Source organism: Podarcis melisellensis (assembly GCF_964234715.1).
Source record: "Podarcis melisellensis genome assembly, chromosome: 10".
Classification (NCBI taxonomy): domain Eukaryota; kingdom Metazoa; phylum Chordata; class Lepidosauria; order Squamata; family Lacertidae; genus Podarcis; species Podarcis melisellensis.
In genome coordinates, this window is record NC_138542.1 from 22,222,634 (window position 1) to 22,243,110 (window position 20,477).

Below are 20,477 nucleotides of genomic sequence, written 5' to 3' on the forward strand. Positions count from 1 at the left end.
TGCTGGTTTGCCTAGTCCTTTAATGCTACTTTAGCGGAGATTTGAAAAAAGTGCCTCCTACCCTAACAGAAATTATTTCTAAATGTGTCGTTTGGTTGGAAGAGGGAATGAATATTTAGAAGCTGACTGGTAAGTAGGGAGGCTAATCCAACATTCATTCTGGATTATGATATTGCCACACAGTAAATCATAATTTACTGTTGAGAGTCCCATGGACTGCAAGAAGATCAAACCTCTCCATTCTGAAGGAAATCAGCCCTGAGTGCTCACTGGAAGGACAGATCCTGAAGCTGAGGCTCCAATACTTTGGCCATCTCATGAGAAGAGAAGACTCCCTGGAAAAGACCCTGATGTTGGGAAAGATGGAGGGCACAAGGAGAAGGGGACGACAGAGGACGAGATGGTTGGACAGTGTTCTCGAAGCTACAAACATGAGTCTGACCAAACTGAGGGAGGCAGTGGAAGACAGGAGTGCCTGGCGTGCTCTGGTCCATGGGGTCATGAAGAGTCGGACACAACTAAATGACTAAACAACAACAACAACAAATCATAATTGTGAGTGCAATCCTATAGCCACATACCTGGGGAGTAAGCCCCATTGGATTCAATGGGGCTTTCTAAGTAGTTACCGTATATACATAGGATGGTGCCATAGTAAGACTTGTCATATCATTCTCTGAACTACAATGTATTTGGTGAGCAGTAACTATAATACTGTAAGAGAGGCACAACAGGGATTATGCAGGTAACTGAGCAATTAATACACATATCACCAGATTACAGTGACAATAGCAATGTTCTTTAAAATATGAAAGATCCAGCTAAAATAATAGCAATCAAGTGGCAAATGAATGAATGAATGAAAAAGGAATGTTCATGTGGCACTTTTAAAGTATTAAGAGTGGACAGCACACTTAAAGCCTGGGGATATGGGCAAGATTGTGACTGCATGAGTCATCATTCATTTTGCCAGTAATGACACCTGTCATATCAGCTGAGAGAGAAGCATGGTTGTGCTCTGCTTGGGAATTTGCTGCGGGTTCTATCTTCATTGTGCAAATAGGTGATTTCGGACAAAGCATCAGAGGGGATATTTTTCTCAGGTCCACAGCAGAAAGAGGGTTAATTTCCTCATCTCCATCTGCTGCAAGCCTTATAACAATCACCTCCCATAAATGCTATTTCCTTTTTCAAAAAGTGTGCATGTTTAAATGCAAGGTATCTTCAACTCCATGTCTAGCTTGTCCCTTAGTAAAAGGCCTGAGTGGTAGCAGAGTGTTTTGCCTGGAAAGCTCAGCTCTTCAATAAAGTGACCGTGGTTTTGTTTCATGTTAAGTGAAACTGAAACTGACTGGACAAAGTACAGTGGTACCTCGGGTTACAGGCGCTTCAGGTTACAGACTCTACTAACCCAGAACTAGTACCTCGGGTTAAGAACTTTGCTTCAGGATGAGAACAGAAATCGTGTGGCAGTGGTGTGGCAGCAGTGGGAGGCCCCATTAGCTAAAGTGGTGCTTCAGGTTAAGAACAGTTTCAGGTTAAGAACGGACCTCCAGAACGAATTAAGTTCTTAACCCAAGGTACCACTGTATAAGGTCAGATATCCAAATGGAAGGAATGGTGATACTGTCGGCACCTAAAATACGGATTTTCCTGTTCATAGAGGAGCAACATGGATAAGTTGCTGTATTTTCTGCTGAGGTCATGGTGGCTCTGAGGTGGGAAAGTGCGATTTTGTGCTCTGTCAAACTATGGTTGTAGAGCTTAAACCTAAGAAGCCAAGGTTGCAGGTTCGATCCCCGTATGGGACAGCTGAAAATTCCTGCATTGCAGGTAGACTGGATGATCCTCAGTGTCCCTTCCAACTCTACAATTCTATGAATGAAGGGGAAGGGGAATATTATTGTTGAATGCCAGCTGCTCTGTTCTGGGCCCTTCTGGCGGGCGCGCAACATGATGCGTAAAAGAAGAATCCTAGGATGCTTCAGAGAAGACTTGGTCCAGAAAAATCTGGGGAGCGCAACTAGAGTCCCTTGTCCGAGGAGAAGAAGATAAAACAACAACAACATATGGTCGCATGGGCCGAGACCAGAGCATCCCTCGCTCTTGGCGCCCCGGCCAGATCGCCTTCCCCGTGGAAGCGCCGACTGCAGGCAAACGGAATGGCAGGCGCGCGGCTCTTGAGGTTCCCTGGCTCCACCTCCCCGCCTGCGTTACCGCGCCCGCCCCGCTCTGGGAAGGAGGGAGGCGGGCAGGCGGAGGGGCGAAGCTGCCGCTCGGAGGGCCATCCTTGCCGGCGCCGAGGGGGTTAAGCAGCTGGGTTGTGCGGAGGCCGCCGCTCGGCTCGGCTCTGTTCTGCTGAGAGTCGGGGATCGTTCTGCCAGTGGGAAGATGGCGACGGAAGGAGCGAGCGGGGAGCCCGGCTCTGGCAACCGGGGCGATCCGGAGGCAGCGGTAGGCGAAGCGCGGGGCTTGCGGCGCGCGGCGCGGGGCTGGAGGAGGCGGCTCCCTTATCCGCCGCCGCCGGGCTGAGCTCTGCGCTCGCTCGCCCTCGGGCTGGTGCTTTGCGCCCAAGCGGGAGAAGGCGCACCTCTCCAGGCTGGAGAGCGGAGCGCGCCGAGCGAGCGCGGGCCCGGCGTGCGTTATGGGGGGAAAGCGCGCATTGGGTTTGGGTCTTTACGCAGAGCAAAGGAGGGTGTCTTGCCGTCTGCGCCCCCGGAGAAATGGGAGCTGGAGGGCTCGGAGCTCGGGCGCAGGCAGACCTGCAGTCCCTAGGGATCTCTCCTGCCTCGATCGCAGCCTGACGGAGAGAGAGATCGGGGAGGGGAAGCCGGAGGGACCCTGGAGACGACTGGAGAGGCGACCATGGGAGGCCCCGCCGCTCTGATCGTGCGCCCTTGGCGGGGATGGGTGGACATTGGCCGCCCCTCCGACGCCCCTCCCCTCGATCTGGGGATCTTTCGAGGAGGTCTTTGTAGAGGGAGAAGATCCCCTTCTTTTTCCAGGAGGCGGCTCCCTTTTGTTTTCGTGTGTATATGTATTGGGCTGTAGGAACGCGGGCTTTTCTCCTCGCTTGCGGGACGGGTGAAACACAAGGGTCCCCCCCTCCAACAGCCCTGGTGGGCTGGCGGCGCGTCACAGAGCATTGACAGCCACAGATCGCCCGCAACCATTTCTAAGGAGGAGGGAGGGGGGGCTCATCGCCCTGGAATTAATTCCCTCCCCTTCCATATGCGCTGCCTCCCCCGACCGAATAACAGGCGTGGGATATTGCCAGAAGCATTATCGGGGGGTTGGGAAGGGTGCTGATGGTTGCGTTTGGATTCCCACCTCTGTTGAAGACTTTATATTAGAAACATAGCTGGGTCACTTAAACTGGGAAATGTTTGGGATGCGGGTGGGCGTTGAAGATCAGGTGGTTCCTCCCCCCCCCCAGAACAATAAGCCTATTTTAATCCTCTGTTGTTCTTTCCCCCTCTTCTCCATCCAAGTAGTGGAACAGGAAAGATCTATCTTGTTCTCTTTTTTTGCTATCGTTGCTGGAGGCGTTCTCTCACGCGAGTGCAAGAGCTGTTTAAATTTCCCCCAAGTACAGACCGATTTTAGGGTTTGCCACTTCTCCTGACAGGCTGTTTGACAGCCTTTCCTAGCTAGACTTCCCTACCGCCCAACCACAGTTGTCACGGATGTGCCCTTTTGTTTTCTGATTCATAGGTCAATTTCTAGGCCACTCGCTTTTTTTGATTTAATTGGGTGGCAAGTGGAAAGGCATGGAAAAATCCATGCTTTGATTATTCCCTCCACCCGGAAAGTTGCCAATCAAAATTCTCTTGTCACTTGAAGCAGCATGCAGTTGTTTGCACATAAGATCAAGATGTCACCTCTCCTCTGCTTTGCCTGTTCAGCATTTTGAGGCCAGGCAAAGGACCCTAACCTAAGTAGCAGAGCACATGCAGAAAGTCCTACTTTCAGCTGAAAGACTCTTGTCTGGAACCCTGGAGAGCTACTGCCAATACTAGATTGACTAATGGTCTGACTCTATAAGACATTTTCCTGTCTCTCTGCTGTAGTCCATGCAGACTGCTCTGTAGTGTCATCATTTTTTTATATGTTCGAAACACTTCTTTTTGGAGTAACAACAACAAAATTGTAGGAAACTGCCATAAAATTTGATTTTGGGGGGGCAGGGAGGACTTTCTGGCAACAACCTAGCCTATCAGAAGGAAATCTATTCTAAAGGAAATTCTGTGAAATGGGTCCAAACTGGCACTTAAGGCAGCACCACACATTGCGACTGTTATGCCAATGTTTCCTATAGCAAACTCGTAATGTGTGGATGTAATAAATATGTATACATGTGTTGTAAAACATATGCATGCATGGCTCTGGTGTTTAACAAGCCCTGGAGCTACTCAACATAGAGTCCTGAATTTAAGCATTCTATGTGACTTAATGGATTTTTCAGTTGTATAGTACAAACACTTTATTAAACTCCCATTCAAACTGGTCGGAACTAATCTGCTTAAAGGTCTTGAAAAGGCAAGCAGTTGAATCAGTTGGTTTTTATTGTTTAGATATGAGAGATTCCTAAAGTAAACATGCTAATTATTGAAGAGTAAATTAAATTTTTTATAGCTATAGCCATTGGTAATACAACTCAGAGAGATATTTTAAATAAACCTGTCAGTCATACACGCAGGAAGCCTGTATGTGACTGGTTTTATGCTTAGTATTTTTGAAAATCAGGTCACTTATTTCTATATAGGGAGTCAGAAGGCTATTTATAAGCAGCTACCCAATTAAAAGGGACGCGGGTGGTGCTGTGGGTAAAACCTCAGTGCCTAGGACTTGCTGATCGTAAGGTCGGCGGTTCGAATCCCCACGGTGGGGTGAGCTCCCGTCGTTCGGTCTCAGCTCCTGCCCACCTAGCAGTTCGAAAGCACCCCTAAGTGCAAGTAGATAAATAGGTACCACATTATAGCGGGAAGGTAAACGGCGTTTCCGTGTGCTGCACTGGTGCCGGCTCGCCAGCTGCAGCTTCATCACGCTTGCCACGTGACCCAGAAGTGTCTTTGGACGGCGCCAGCTCACGGCCTCTTGAGTGAGATGAGCGCGCAACCCTAGAGTCGGACACGACTGGCCTGTACGGGCAGGGGTACCTTTACCTTTACCCTATTAAAAAGTTGTTACTTTGAGGTTGATACGAAAGACTTTTCAAGCTACCTAGTCTCCCCCCCCCCCATAAATACTGAATTTATTCCCTAACCTAACTTAAAAGAGGGAATGAGATGGGCTTATTTTTCCAAACAGTTAGGACATTTTAGAAAAGGCTACATTAGAGTTGCAGTGTGGGGTACATTTACCAGGGAGTACCGTAAATTCCACTGAGGCCAGGAGAACATGGTGTTGAAGTAACTAGGCTACTAAAACAACATTATTGGTTTTTCTTCTGAAAGAAGAAAAGCTAGTATCTTCACTCACAGATAGATTTTGGATTTTTGCCCAGATTAATTTGTAACTTGGAAGTTCAGTAACATTTCCAGCAGAGTGCTTTCAGTTGAATGCAAGCCATGCAGCTTAGTTTTTCCAGCCCTCAAAGTATAGATAGCCCAATAAACAATTTAAAAGGAACGACAATGGTTATAGAGCGGAGTTCTAATGTTATTTAACTTTCAGCATAAGGCTGCCATTTTAAGCACAACTGCCTTGAGGTATTTTATGCTAGCTGCTGTTTCCAGGACATCTTATGAAAGTGGAGGCGGGGAGTGAGGGACCCAGTAACTTTCAGCAGCAATACTGGCAGGCTTCTGCAGGAAGACGAAAAAATGCACAGAATACTATGGAAAAAAATAAGCCTGCCTTTTAATGTCAGCAAGAAATTTATGACTGAAAAAAGAAGAGACTTCTTTAATGGCCATATTTGGGAAGGAAGCCAAGATTCTTCCCATTCTCAGCTTTCCTGAACTAAGCGTAGCAGTTGGTATGTGGGGGATGCAAACCTGAGTATCTGCTTTGTTGCCATGGTAATAGGGATGAGGGGAAACTTGAAGGCAGTTGGTGTGATTCACCCCTCACACCTACATGAAGCTGAAGAACACATAGCCAGCGAAGTCTGTGTGAAAGGCATCCTTCATCATGCAGAAGGGTCTAGCTCAGAGCAGCTGCCAAGCGTGCAAAAAGTCACAGGTTCCATGTCTGACATCTCCAGACAGGGCTGGGAGAGAATGTCTGTCTGAAACTCTGGAAAGCGACTGCGGCTAGTCGGTGTAGACCAGGGTGTAGATCTCTCCTCCTGGTTGCTCTTTTCCAGCTTTGGAAAGGAGGTGGGAAGGGTCTAGGGCCTGCCAGAGCCTAGCTCCTCCTTCCCCTCACTTATCCAGCTTTGGGAAGGCAGCACGAAGGCAGGCTGGGAGCGAGCGTCACATTTTGGGCTAGAAACTCAGATATATCAGCTGGGCGCCAAATAGCTCCTTAAACCAAGGTTAAGGTAAAGTAAAGGTAAAGGTACCCCTGCCCGTACGGGCCAGTCTTGACAGACTCTGGGGTTGTGCGCCCATCTCACTTAAGAGGCCAGGGGCCAGCACTGTCCGGAGACACTTCCGGGTCACGTGGCCAGCGTGACAAAACTGCATCTGGCGAGCCAGAGCCGCACACGGAAACGCCGTTTACCTTCCCGCTGGTAAGCGGTCCCTATTTGTCTACTTGCACCCGGAGGTGCTTTCGAACTGCTAGGTTGGCAGGCGCTGGGACCGAGCAGCGGGAGCGCACCCCGCCGCAGGGATTCGAACTGCCGACCTTTCGATTGGCAAGTCCTAGGCACTGAGGCTTTAACCCACAGCGCCACCTGCGTCCCAAGGTTACAGTAAACCAAGGTTACAGTTGTAACTGTAAACTGTAAACCAAGGTTACAGTTGCCATAACAGAATGTCTAGTTGCCATTTTGGGACAAGACGGCTCCAAAGTCTTATTTTTCAAATGATGGACTGACCTTTAAAGCCCTAAACGGCCTCGGTCCTGTATACCTGAAGTGTCTCCACCCACATCGTTCTGCCTGGACACTGAGGTCCAGCGCCGAGGGACTTCTGGCGGTTCCCTCATTGCGAGAAGTGAGGTTACAGTGTCAGACAGAGGGCCTTCTTGGTAGTGGCGCCCGCCCTGTGGAACGCCCTCCCATCAGATGTCAAGGAAATAAGCAGCTATCTTATCTTTAAAAGACATCTGAAGGCAGCCCTGTTTAGGGAAGTTTTTAATATTTAATGCTGTATTTTTTTTAACACTCGATTGGGAGCCACCCAGAGTGGCTGGGGAAACTCAGCCAGATGTGCGGGGTATAAATAATAAATTATTATAATTATAATATTATTATACCTAGTTCAGATGACAACCTTGGGCTAGGTTAAGAGCATCGAGAACTTAGAAGAAAAGTCACTTGATCCAGGGACAGTCCACTTATATATTGGCCTGTTCCTACCTCTTTTTCTTAATGGTGACACGGACGATTCCTAACATCAGAATATTCTTCACAACTGTGAGCAGGACAGTGGGGTGGGATAAGTGAAGGCAAGCTACAACAGTTAACTACTGTAACCTTGTTCACTGATCCCGCTCAGGCTGCACAGAAAAAGCATTTTGGTTTCTGAAATTCATCCTGATAGCAGATAAATATAACTGGTAGAATTCTACAAGGTGTGGTTTTGGTGTGTGAAAATAGTCAAGTTCCAATAATTCCCCAGGCATGCACCTCCAGATGGTGGAGATGTCAGGAGCCATCTCGGCAACCCAGACATCCTCACATGATCACAAGTGGTCAATAGTCAGGTGCAAAATTAGCTGCCTGGCTAATTTTGAATACCGCTCTCTACCCCCACACCACAAGGCAGTGTGTGGCTCATGGGTTCTGTGTCACAGTACTCTTGCAGCCCACTTAAATATGAAAAGTTGGGCTAGCCTGGTGTAGACGGTACTGAGGTAGATGGACCAGAGTGTCTGACTCAATATAAGGCAGCTTCCTATGTTCTGCTTTACATAAAGAAGGCCACACATTCATTTACTGACATCTCAGAAGGAACTCAGGTAGCTATGCTTGGAAAGACTTTTCCATGAGACTTCCTTTCAATATATATATATATATATATATATATATATATATATATATATATATATGCAGGTTTTGGTGTCCTCGGGTGTCTTCCCGTGTAAAAGTTGGGGTGTCTAGGCGACGTTTCGACGAGGTCTCACTCGTCATCTTCAGGCTGGTGCTTTCGGCTTCTTGTTACTGGAACAGAGCAGGATCTCAGTGTTTGAGTTCCTACACTGAGATCCTGCTCTGTTCCAGTAACAAGAAGCCGAAAGCACCAGCCTGAAGATGACGAGTGAGACCTCGTCGAAACGTCGCCTAGACACCCCAACTTTTACACGGGAAGACACCCGAGGACACCAAAACCTGCATTCCTGTACCCGTGAAAATCTACGAAAGCAAATATATATATATATATATATATATATATATATATATATATATATATATATATAATGATTTTCAGGTTTATACATTTTAATAATTTCACAGTCATTTTAACATTTCAAAACTTTACTTCCTTCTCTCTCTTTCTGCAGTTCCTTAAGTTTATTTTTAATATCTTCTGCATATCCCAATTAACTTAATTTGTTCGTTTATTCATCTACTTTAAATATATAATCTTATGAAATGGCAGGTTATTACAGTCATCCTGCCAATGTTCTTATCTGTTTACAATTTGTCTGTAAATATTCAATAAACCATTTCCATTCTTTTATAAAAAGTTTGTTATCTTGATTTCCTATTTTCCCCCGGTAAATTTTGCCATTTCTGCATATTCCATCAGTTTTTGTATCCACTCTTCCTTTGCTGGGACTTCTACTTCTTTCCATTTGGGGGCAAGTAACATTCTTGCCGCTGTAGTAGCATACATGAATCAGTTTCTGTACAGTTTGGGTAGTTCTGTCCCTATAATTCCCAAAAGGAAAGCTTCTCAGGGGGAGGGTTAGGTTTTTTTTACAAACATAATTTTAAACATCTTTTTCAATTATATATATCATTTCCCAATAAACTTTAACCTTACTACAAGACCACTACATATGATAAAGATAACCTTCTTTCTCTTTACATTTCCAACACTTATTTGATTTAGATTTATACATTTTTGCCAATTTACTGTTTCCATGGGACTTTCCACTGAATCAGACCAGCTGTTCCCAACCTTGCACTCTCCAGATATGACTGAACTCCACCTCCCATCAGCACCAGCCCATATTGCCAGTGGTCAGTGGCTCCCAGAATGTGCACCAGTATTTCATTTGTGCACCAGTATTTCATGCTCTTTATTGGCGCCAGCAATGTTGGCATGCAAATGCTAAAGATGGTGTGCTATACATGGTACCAAGCCTTTCAACATGATGCTCATAGCACAGAAGGGCTTTCCTGTGGCTTGTGTTGTACCTTAATAAGACTGGTCTTAAGGACCTCATGGTCTTAAAGGCTGTTTCAATCTTTATTTGTGGTGGCTGATTTCTGGGCTCACAGGTGTGGTCTGTTCATGTGATCTGTCTGATGTAAATTGCTTATGGGTTCCAAGTGTGCTAACATCCATTGTTTACAATAGTGGGGGGACAATTCTGGCCTCATTTCATGTGAGCAGGGGTGAAGGATGGGGAAAGAGTGTGGGAAAGAAAAAGAGAGGGAAGAGAGAGAGAGAGAGAGAGAGAGAGAGAGAGAGAGAGGGATGCAGCACCCAGTTTTGGATTTGAGTCTTGCCCGCTGCAGGTGTGCGGCCTCTGACATATTTCCCCTGAGGGAACAGTACCATTTGACAGAAACACCTGATATATAAGGTACGTTTACAGTGGTACCTCGGGTTACAGACGCTTCAGGTTACAGACTCCCCTAAGTAAGAAATAGTACCTCGGGTTAAGAACTTTACCTCAGGATGAGAACAGAAATCGCACGCCGGCGGCAGCAGGAAGCCCCATTAGCTAAAGTGGTACCTCAGGTTAAGAACAGTTTCAGGTTAAGAATGGACCTCCAGAACGAATTAAGTTCTTAACCTGAGGTACCACTGTATTAAGGAGCATTACAGACATCACAGGCTGTGGAGGAAGTAGCAGTTGAGATCCATTCAGACTTTTTGCCTTTCACAAACCTCTATCTACACCAGCTCAACCTGTGCTCAATTGCCATGAAGCCCCAGGGCATTGCAAGGAATTCTGTATATATTCTAGGGTGCACCCATAGTTCATCTGGAGCAGGGGGCTATTGAACCACACTGTTGCCACATAGGTTAAACTGGGAGTATAACCTGCAACACACTAAGTGTTCTCCTACAGCTGTACAGTAGAAAATTATAAGTGGTGAGCAAGCTTCTTTTCATGAAGCACCCTGTTCCGCTGAGGAACTCCTGATAAGCTTCCAAGATTCATTTGTACACACCATTTGAAAACTTCCACAATGCAATACCCACCCAAGTAAAACCCAATTCCTTGTGCAAAGAAAGCCTTGGCAATTAGTGTGCTGGCCCTTAGTCATGGGCCACAGGGAAAGCAACAGTATAGCAGTCAACCTAATTTAGTAGAAAGGACAGGCTTTGATTCTGTCTTGTTGAGGTTTTTTTTTTAAAAAAAGTAAGAAATGGGTGGTGATCTTGTGATTGAGGCCTGTATCGGTGCCAATGGACTGGTTATGGAATGGTGTTGAATGACAAAATGTACTCGGATTTTTACACGATATATACTGAAGACGCATGTCTTCGTTTTGCAAAAGGTGGACTTGACAGATGGGTAGCATAACACAAAATAATTATTTAAAGACATTTCATGCAAAAGCTGCCTGAAGCAGACTTGGTATCTGTTAACATTTTGCATCACAGAAGGTAGATTCTGGTATCTTCTTTAACCAGTGAAGGGAGAGATTTCTAAACTTACAAAGAAACAGCATCTGTGAAATCCTAGAGTGGCTGGGGCGAACCTGTCAAATGGGTTAGGGTACAAGTAATTAACAACAACATCTTAAACTATGCATTCTGTGCCTGAAATCATAGGTTCAGGCTAATAATCTATACACAATTTATCTGAGATTAAGTCCCACTGAACTCATCCTGATTTAATTTGAGTAGGCACACATAACACTGTGCTGTGATTGGCTTTTGTTACTTGTTGAAAGACATTTGTGCTGTTAAAGGTAAAGGGACCCCTGACCATTAGGTCCAGTCGTGACCAACTCTGGGGTTGCGGCGCTCATCTCGCTTTATTGGCCGAGGGAGCCAGCATACAGCTTCTGGGTCATGTGGCCAGCATGACTAAGCCGCTTCTGGCGAACCAGAGCAGCACACGGAACTGTCGTTTACCTTCCCACCGGAGCAGTACCTATTTATCTACTTGCACTTTGTGCTTTCGAACTGCTAGGTTGGCAGGAGCAGGGACCGAGCAATGGGAGCTCACCCCCTTGTGGGGATTTGAACCGCCGACCTTCTGATCGGCAAATCCTAGGCTCTGTTTTTTAACCCACAGCGCCACCCGCATTTGTGCTGTTACCATTGCACAAATGTGTTCTTATAAAACATATTCAATATTTATCCTTATACTGTATCCATACATGCCACATTAAACCAGTGAAAACTTGGTTCCTAATTAATTGGTCATAATTAGAGCAGATTAGAATCCACCATGCACAGTAAGCATGCCTTGAAATTCATTTGGGAACTGTTGTTGCTCAGTTATAGAGAGCAATGGTATTGCATTAAAAAGATTCCAGATTCAATCCACAGCATCTTCCAGTAGGGGTGGAAATGGCCCATATCTGAAGTCCTAAAAAAGTGCTACCAATCTGTTGGTTGACTCAGTATGCTGCTTCCTAGATATCTAAAAGGTGGGGAAAGCCCTCTTTTCTCACTTCATTGTGAATACAGCAGGGTAGCAATGATTTGTTAATGGCCAAGCCTTAGTGTTAAATGATCTTGTGTGTGCATCTCAACAGCATTCTTACTGATAGGACTTTCGTTTTTTATGGCGTTAAGTAGAACTAGCTGGAGGTCAAAGATTTCTTAATGGACCTTTCAACCTGGTTTTCTTTTTTTTGTCTGAAGTTTACCTGCTCTGAATATATGGTTCTCAGATTTCTTCCTGAGGTCTTCTACCAATGGAATTTTAACAGGTCTGGGACTCTCTAGGCAGCCTTACTTACTGGCTCAGATGTTGTCCTTATGTTATATCTTCCCAGTACTTGCTGCAAGCATATTTTTGTAAAAAAGAAATATCAGAGAGCAAGCTTTTTAATGGGCCAATTCAAGAGCAGAGCACAGACACTCCCATAGGAATTAAGAGCTGTTATAAATGTATCTACTTTCCTTTTCAAGTACCTTTGCTAATGCATATTTTTGGCACCATGCAAGCAGCTCTCCCCCATCTCTTGAAACCTCATAGTTTGTCCAGGAAAAAAAACCTGCCAAAGACACTTGATGCAAGATGTTTGGTTAGAAGGATACTAAGAACTGTGAAAAATATCTAATTAGAAACCAGAAGGGTTTGCTTTGCTTTTCCTTTTCCTGATGGGGTCCTATATGATTTTTCAGAACATACCTGCTGTTCTACTCCGGCAATTATGGAGATGACATATCGCTTACATTGGAGATTTTAAAAGAGGGATAGGAAGCCCATGCATGTCCCTCCAGCTGTTGTTGGACTCCGGCTCTCATCAGCCCCAACCAGCAAGCCCAATGGTTATGGATAATGGGAGTCGGAGTCCAGCAACATCTGGAGGATCCAGAGCTTTTCCACAACCATTTCAAAGTGTGCAGGTTTCCCACAAAAATATGCATTTGCAGTAGCCACAAAAATGGCACATTTTCAGTCACTCTAGTTTGGTTGAATTTGTAATTTATTAATGGTTTCATTAATGGATTAATTCCTTAATGGATGAGCCGTGCCTACAATTTGTAATTGGTGCATCCTTCTTCGAAGCTTGAACAAGTTGAGAAATGCAGTCCTGCCCACCAGTTATGGGGAACCCGCGGCCAGCCAGATGTTGCAGGACTCCCGCTCCTATCAGATCTGGCTAGTGATGATTGGAGTTGTAGTCCAGCATCCTCTAGAGCAGTGTTTCCCAACCTTGGGCCTCCAGCTGTTTTTGAACTACAATTCCCATCATCCCTGACCACTGGTCTTGCTAGCTAGGGATGATGGGAGTTGTAGGCCAAAAACATCTGGAGGCACAAGGTTGGGAAACACTGCTCTAGAGCACTTGGGTCTCCAGCTGTTTTTGGAGTACAACTCCCACCATCCCTAGCAAAGCAGGACCAGTGGTCAGGGATGATGGGAATTGTAATCCAAAAACAGCTGGAGACCCAAGTTTGGGAAACACTGCTCTAGAGGGACACGCACCCCCCCCCCCGCTGCACACACTTACACTAAGGTAAAGTTCACTGAATACAGTAGAATTTGTTTCTGAGTAAAAATGCACAGAACTGCACTGTTGGACAACTTTCAAAGCTTATCAGAATATATCGGCTTAATTATTTCCCTTCCAACTCTGAGTTACATATTCATTGCAGAGCATGGACAAGCCTAACTGCCACATTTTTTGGGGGGGTGTTGTATTAAAAATAAACAGCTCATGTGTGCCTGTGTGTGTCTGCTGTAGGATTTAGCTATGGCATCTTTAGAGAGCATGGCATGAAGATGCTTGTTGATGAAATTACATTCAGGTGCACGAGTTTGATGTAGTTCTTCATTTAACTCAGGCACCCCCAACCTGCAGCCCTCCAGATGTTTTGGCCAACAACTCCCATGATCCCTAGCTAATAGGACCAGTGGTCAGGGATGATGGGAACTGTAGTCCAAAACATCTGGAGGGCCGAAGGCTGGGAATGCCTGATTTAACTAGTATATTGGCTTAAGCCTCCCTGGAACTAGATTTGCTTGCAAAATTCAATCTCTGCAAATTCTCTTCTGATCTGCACCTCCTGGGCTAATGTGCAGATTAGAAGTTAGTTATCCAATGGTTTTTGCGTCACACAAATGTTCCCATACAACTAAAAAAAAAACTTAGCGAAACACATTTAGAAGTGTGAAGTGTCTTCTATAAGACATGTTTAAATGCACCTTTTTCATGTGGAAATTCTTTTGATAGCCACAGATGACTATGGCTGTGGTCCTGAATGGACTTAGGGGTGTATACCTGCAATAGTGGCAGGGACCAGAAATAGACTGATTTGCTCATCTCTACCCCAAAGTCTTTCGGTTTAGATGAGGGTGGGGAGCAAAAGCTTGGAGTATGAAGATAAATGGGAGAGGGAAGTTGAAGACAGCACAGACTCTCCATAAGGGGAGTGGGTAGAAATTTGATGAGTTTCCAGTTGAAGTGGGTGGAGGAGAGAATGGGTTCAGGAGATTCCCTAGGTCTTTTTTAAAAAAACATATTTTTATTAAAGATTTCCTTGGTTGAAAAAAGTACATGCCTTTTCTCTTTTTTCAGGTTGTACAGTCTTTCTTACAAATCAGTTACATCTGTTGTGAGACATTAGCATTGAGTACAGTTTAAGGTGGACGCGGGTGGCGCTGTGGGTAAAACCTCAGCGCCTAGGACTTGCCGATCATATGGTCAGTGGTTCGAATCCCCGCGGTGGGGTGCGCTTCCGTCGTTCGGTCCCAGTGCCTGCCAACCTAGCAGTTCGAAAGCACCTCTGGGTGCAAGTAGATCAATAGGGACTGCTTACCAGCGGGAAGGTAAACGGGGTTCCGTGTGCTGCGCTGGCTTGCCAGATGCAGCTTATCACGCTGGCCACGTGACCCAGAAGTGTCTGCGGACAGCGCTGGCTCCCGGCCTATAGAGTGAGATGAGCGCACAACCCTAGAGTCTGGCAAGACTGGCCCAAACGGGCAGGGGTACCTTTACCTTTACCTTTTACAGTTTAAGGTTGGGGAAGAAGAATGGGGAGAGGAAGGGTGGGGTGATGAGGCTTATGTTCTTTTGCATAGCGTATGTGTTGGGTTTAGGTCAGTGTCAGCTGGGTAGGTTATCTTTCTATTTCTTTATTACATTTCCTTGGTAGTGAGAGGTATTGGGGGGCAGTGTGTGGTTGGTTGGTTGGTTGTGTGTGGTTGTCTGCAGTGGGGTTTGTGTGTATTTGTGAGGGGGAAGAGAGCTTGCTGGGTCAGGTAAGCCAGACTGATTTGTATGTTGTTGGTGGATTTTTGTTGTTGTCTTGTTGGGCTGTGTATGTAATAAAGGGGAGCCATGCTGGGGTGAAGGCGTCCAATAATAATAATAATAATAATAATAATAATAATAATAATAATAATAATTTATTATTTATACCCCGCCCATCTGGCTGAGTTTCCCCAGCCACTCTGAGCGGCTCCCAATCGAGTGTTAAAAACAATACAGCATTAAATATTAAAAACTTCCCTAAACAGGGCTGCCTTCAGATGTCTTTTAAAGATAAGATAGCTGCTTATTTCCTTGACATCTGGTGGGAGGGTGTTCCACAGGGCGGGCGCCACTATCATGAAGGCCCTCTGCCTGGTTCCCTGTAACTTGGCTTCTCGCAGTGAGGGAACTGCCAGAAGGCCCTCGGCGCTGGATCTCAGTGTCCAGGCTGAACGATGTGGGTGGAGATGCTCCTTCAGGTATACAGGACTGAGGCCATTTAGGGCTTTAAAGGTCAGTACCAACAGTCTGAATTGTGCTCGGAAACGTACTAGAGCCAATGTCCCCATGTCAGTTTCAGTTTATTGGTTAGTTTTTCTAGTAAGGCTGTTTCCCAAACAATTGGATACCATTGGTCCATGTTTACTCCTGACAGGTCCCTCCAGCGTCTAGCTTCTGGCTGCTGAGAGTAGGTGGGTTATAAGCCCTGTATAATGTGAGTGGTCATTATGATCTTAGAAGATGTTCAGTGGGGCTAGTTCTAGGGTGAGTTCCAATACCTCTTTAGTTCTTTTGCATATCCCTTGTAGGACTGCTGTCCAGAAGGGTTGGATTTTAGGGCATTCCTGCCACATGTGAAGGTATGTGCCTGTGGAGGTGCAGCCTCTCCAACATTTTGGTGAGAGATTCCCTAGTTCTGACTGCATTCATCCCAGACTGAATTTGTTACCATCATTCCTCAGATAAGCACTGCTGTCTGGGCAGTTGCTTGTGAAATCGTTAGTGAAACATTATTTTCTGGGCAACTGTTAGTGTTGTCACTGTTGGTATTTTAATTTATCGGCCATCCTTCACTTTAAGATCCCAAGGGAGGTCACAACAGTTCAAAACACATTCAAACAGTTTAAAACAAATTGCAAGCACAAGAATAGGACGAGTCCTAAGAATATACATTTTGATGTTGAAGGTCAGGTTGAAGAGATGTGTCGTCACCATACAGGGAAAACTATAGGAGGGAAATGGCACAACAATGCTAATTCCTGTTTCTGTACACCGTGATACTTTGAAGCAAGATTTCAGGCTTCTCTGCAGTAGCAGGAGTCCTAGCCATTTTATAAATGGCTTTTTTTGTGCACGGTTCTTTGAATCAAGTAACAAGCATGTTTCAATGCAATAATATTTCCTGCTCCCTTACTTTCAAATGACACACAGCAACTACCACTTATGTGCAACTGGGTATTAAATTATACCGAGCTCACGAATTTGATAGCTGCAGGAACAAAAAAATCAACTGAGAAATTGTATTTTGAATTCTTTTGTTGTCTGCTCTCATGCAACAACAAAGCAGGCTCTTTAAAGTTAAAATAAAATCTCCCATGTTTAAGTTTTGCATGCCAAATGTCACCCTAGAGCAACATTTCCTTGCGTGTAGGTCATAAAACCCAGTAGAATGGAATAGCTGTGCTATGCTTGGTGCTGAACTGGAAATACTTTACCTGGCTGTTATTGCCCATCAGATTGAGGGGGAGTTACTAGTAAGCAACATGGTGGCAGGCAGAGAAAGATATGTTTTTCTTCTGGGTATTGTTATTTTGTTCTATTGTTCTAATGGCTAAAGGGGTTAGTTACAGAGAGTATTTTCTCCCTGTTGTTAAAGCAGGGTAACTCTTAATTTATTCAGGCAAAATGACTATCAGTGGCACTTGTGCAGCTATAATTTATTTAGTCAGATAACTTTTTGTGAAAGGCTCTGTCTGCCATTCATCTGCTCTGATTTGATGGTTTTTAAAATTCTTTCCTGATCCCAGTTTTAAATCCTCTCAACTTACAATTAGCAAATCAATGTCAATTTTTTGTTGGAAATGTAAAGTAGAAGCCTTCTTTTATCATATGTGGTGGACATGCAGAGTGGCTAAGGACTTTTGGGAGATGATTTACAATGAGATAAAAAAGAGATTTAAGGTAAGTCTCCCCAAAAGACTGGAAGACTTTTTACTGGAGATAATGAATAGATATCCCCCCCCCAAAAAAACACACACAGATAAATCTATTTCTTTACAGCCACATGAATATTATATGCACAAAAATGGCATGATGAGACAGTACCTACCAAAGAAAATTGGCAGCTGAAATTGATGGAATATGTAGAAAGATTGACATTAAATAGCATTGGAAAATGTTTGCGGAATATTTAGAAACTCAGTGTAAATATTTTTAAACGCAAATAGGATTTGAGTAAGAACAGCAATGGGCGGGGAAGTTTCTTTTTCTTTTGTGATAAGACAAAGGTATAGAGTAACCATAATATGCAGCATAAATCGAAATTTCGGCAGAACCATTGAGGGAGGGAGGGGAAGTTGCAGGTGGATTGATTGATTGATTGATTGTTAAATTTGAAATGTTGCCAAATTTTTTATGTTTCAAAATTCACAAATAAAGTGGTTAAAAACTTCCTTAACTTACCAGTCTGTCAATTTTGCTTCCATGTGTTTGAAGCAAGTTACTGTTGGCTAATTAAGCTTGCTTTTACTGTTCAGGTGGGGGGGGGGGTTCAATACAGTTGTACCTCAGAAGTCGAACAGAATCCTTTCTGGAAGTCCATTCGACTTCCAAAACAATCAGAAACTAAGACATGGCTTCTGATTGGCTGCAGGAAGTTCCTGCAGCCAATCAGAAGCCATGGAACCCACGTCGGACATTCAGGTTCCAAAAAATGTTCGGAAACTGGAACACTTAACGTATTTTTCGTCCTATAGGATGCACTTTTTCCCCTCCAAAAATGAAGGGGAAATGTGTGTGCGTCCTATGGGGCGAATGCGCACCAACCCCTCTTGCTCTCCAGGCTTCAGGAAGCTATCCGCTAGCCGTGGGAGACACAGCTCTCCCACGGCTAGCGGAGAGCTTGCCTGCACCCAGAAGCTTGGGCCGCGCTGAGCTCAGCAGGCCCCAAGCTTCGGGCTTCGCGCAGCGCTCCGCTAGCCGTGGGAGAGCTGCGTGAAGTCGTGCAGCTCTCCCACGGCTAGCGGATAGCAGCCTGTTCTGGGGGCTGGGGTCAGGGGAAGCTCGGGCTTCCCCTGACCCAGCCCCGCACCTGGGGGGGGAAATTTTTTTTCTCTTTATTTCCCCCCAAAAAAAACTAGGTGCGTCCTATGGGCCGGTGCGTCCTATGGGGCGAAAAATATGGTACTTGTGGGTTTGCGGCGTTTGGGAGCCAAAACGTTCAAGTCGCAAGGTGTTCGACTTCCAAAGTACAACTGCATTTTCTGCTTTTCAACATTGCGACACAGCACCAGCTAAACATCGCAATATACTGATATCATAATGTCTGAAATAAGGATGGAGCTATGTAGAGGCATTGGCTGGCTTCATGGTTTTCCTCACACTGTGATTTTTGCATAGCACGCAAACATACATCATGATTTGTGATATATTGCCAGGTCAAAAGCTATGAAACTGATACCCAGCCCTAATACACACCGTGCTGGCAACACCATGCTGGCTGCTGGTGTTGGTGCTTATTGGCCATGATGCAAACACATTTGTTCCTATTCTCCTGGGAAGCATCAAGCCTTTAAACTAAAATTAAAGAACTATGGGCACATTTATTTATTTTTTTACTTTCCCGCTGCATTAGGTGACTTTCTGACTTGTGTACATTGTTTTAATCATTGGTTTTCCTTCATTTTGCAGAAAAGAGAGTTTGATGTGGACAATCTCAGCAAATCAGAACTGCGGATGCTCTTGAGTGTTCTGGAAGGGGAGTTGGAAGCACGAGATCTTGTGATTGAAGCTTTAAGGGTATGTTCCTGTTGTTAAATATATAGAACTTTTACATCTGTAAAGAAAAATAAAATTATTATTATTATTATTATTATTATTATTATTACTACTACTACTATTTCTATACTGCTCTTCATCCAAGGATACGTAATATAGTAACAAACAAACAAACCCCACAGTTTCAAAGGCCACAGATGGCTTAATTAGCCAAAAGCCTGAGAAAAATGGAATGTTTTTGCCTGGTGTCTAAAGATGTAACAAAGCCACCTGAGGAGACGATTCCAAATTGTGTTTGTTTTGTTACTACAGTCGTACATTGGTTTCCAAACAGCTTAGTTTTGAACGTTTTGGCTCCCAAACACTGCAAACCCAGAAGTGACTGTTCCGGTTTGCGAACTATTTTTGGAAGCTGAACATCCAACGGGGCTTCCGTGGCTTCTGATTGGAGCTTCCTGCAGCCAATCAGAAGCTGTGCTTTGGTTTTCAAACATTTTAGAAGTCGAATGGACTTACAGAACAGATTCCGTTTGACTTCCAAGGTACTATTGTATACGATATTTTTGCCACGTTCAAAGGAGATTCTCCTAAAAAGTAGGAGGAAAATCTATCACACACACACACACACACACACACAGAGTATGCATATTTAAATAAAACAAATCAGTAGCATGCTAGTACCAACTTTGAAAAGTCATACATAGTGGAAAAAACAGTAATGTGAAGAAGTTCACCCAATACTAAGATAATCATAGTAGATAACTGGAGTTGGATAACATGCTTATTCCTGCAACTTCACAACTGGGCTGGTCTATATTTAAGCTAATTTTCTGTAACTGGAGGGAAATAAGGTATTTATAAGCAGCTCTTGCTTGATAAACTGATGTGAGGAGTCACACAATGCAGCCACATGAACTTTCTTTCACAAAAGGATGTTCTCAAAGAGAATATTAGTGCTTAGATACCAGAAGAGATGTGTTTCTTTCTAATACATCACTTCCTAGGGGAATCTTGCACTTTGTGGCTGTAAAATATTTAGCCTTAAGCAGTGGCGTAGCGTGGGTTGTCAGCACCCGGGGCAAGGCAAGTAATTTGCACCCCCTAACCCGTGGATTTGCGCCCCCTAACCCTAACCCCCAGATGTTGCGCCCAGTGCGGCCGCCCCCCCTGCACCCCCCACGCTACGCCACTGGCCTTAAGTCCCTACATGTTTTGCATTGTTACTGGTTTGAAAGGCTGAGAGATTGCAAATCTCGTTAGAGTTCCCTCCCACACACTTTGTGTTAATTTAAGGAGAAAATAA

General features: G+C 44.8%; 1 protein-coding gene across 2 annotated transcripts in view; it reads left to right on the forward strand.

Annotated features, from left to right (window-relative positions):
• Nucleotides 1-2,068: 2,068 nt before the first annotated feature.
• CTTNBP2 (cortactin binding protein 2) overlaps nt 2,069-20,477 on the forward strand; it is a 119,444-nt gene continuing 101,035 nt past the window's right edge. Inside the window, exons 1-2 of one of the 2 annotated variants that reach the window (XM_081928917.1) lie at nt 2,069-2,454; nt 19,088-19,195. In XM_081928917.1, the coding sequence (XP_081785043.1) occupies nt 2,392-2,454; nt 19,088-19,195 (171 nt within the window). In that variant the 5' untranslated portion in view covers nt 2,069-2,391. The remainder of the gene's footprint in view (nt 2,455-19,087; nt 19,196-20,477) is intronic. The other variant, XM_081928916.1, reaches the window with a different exon arrangement.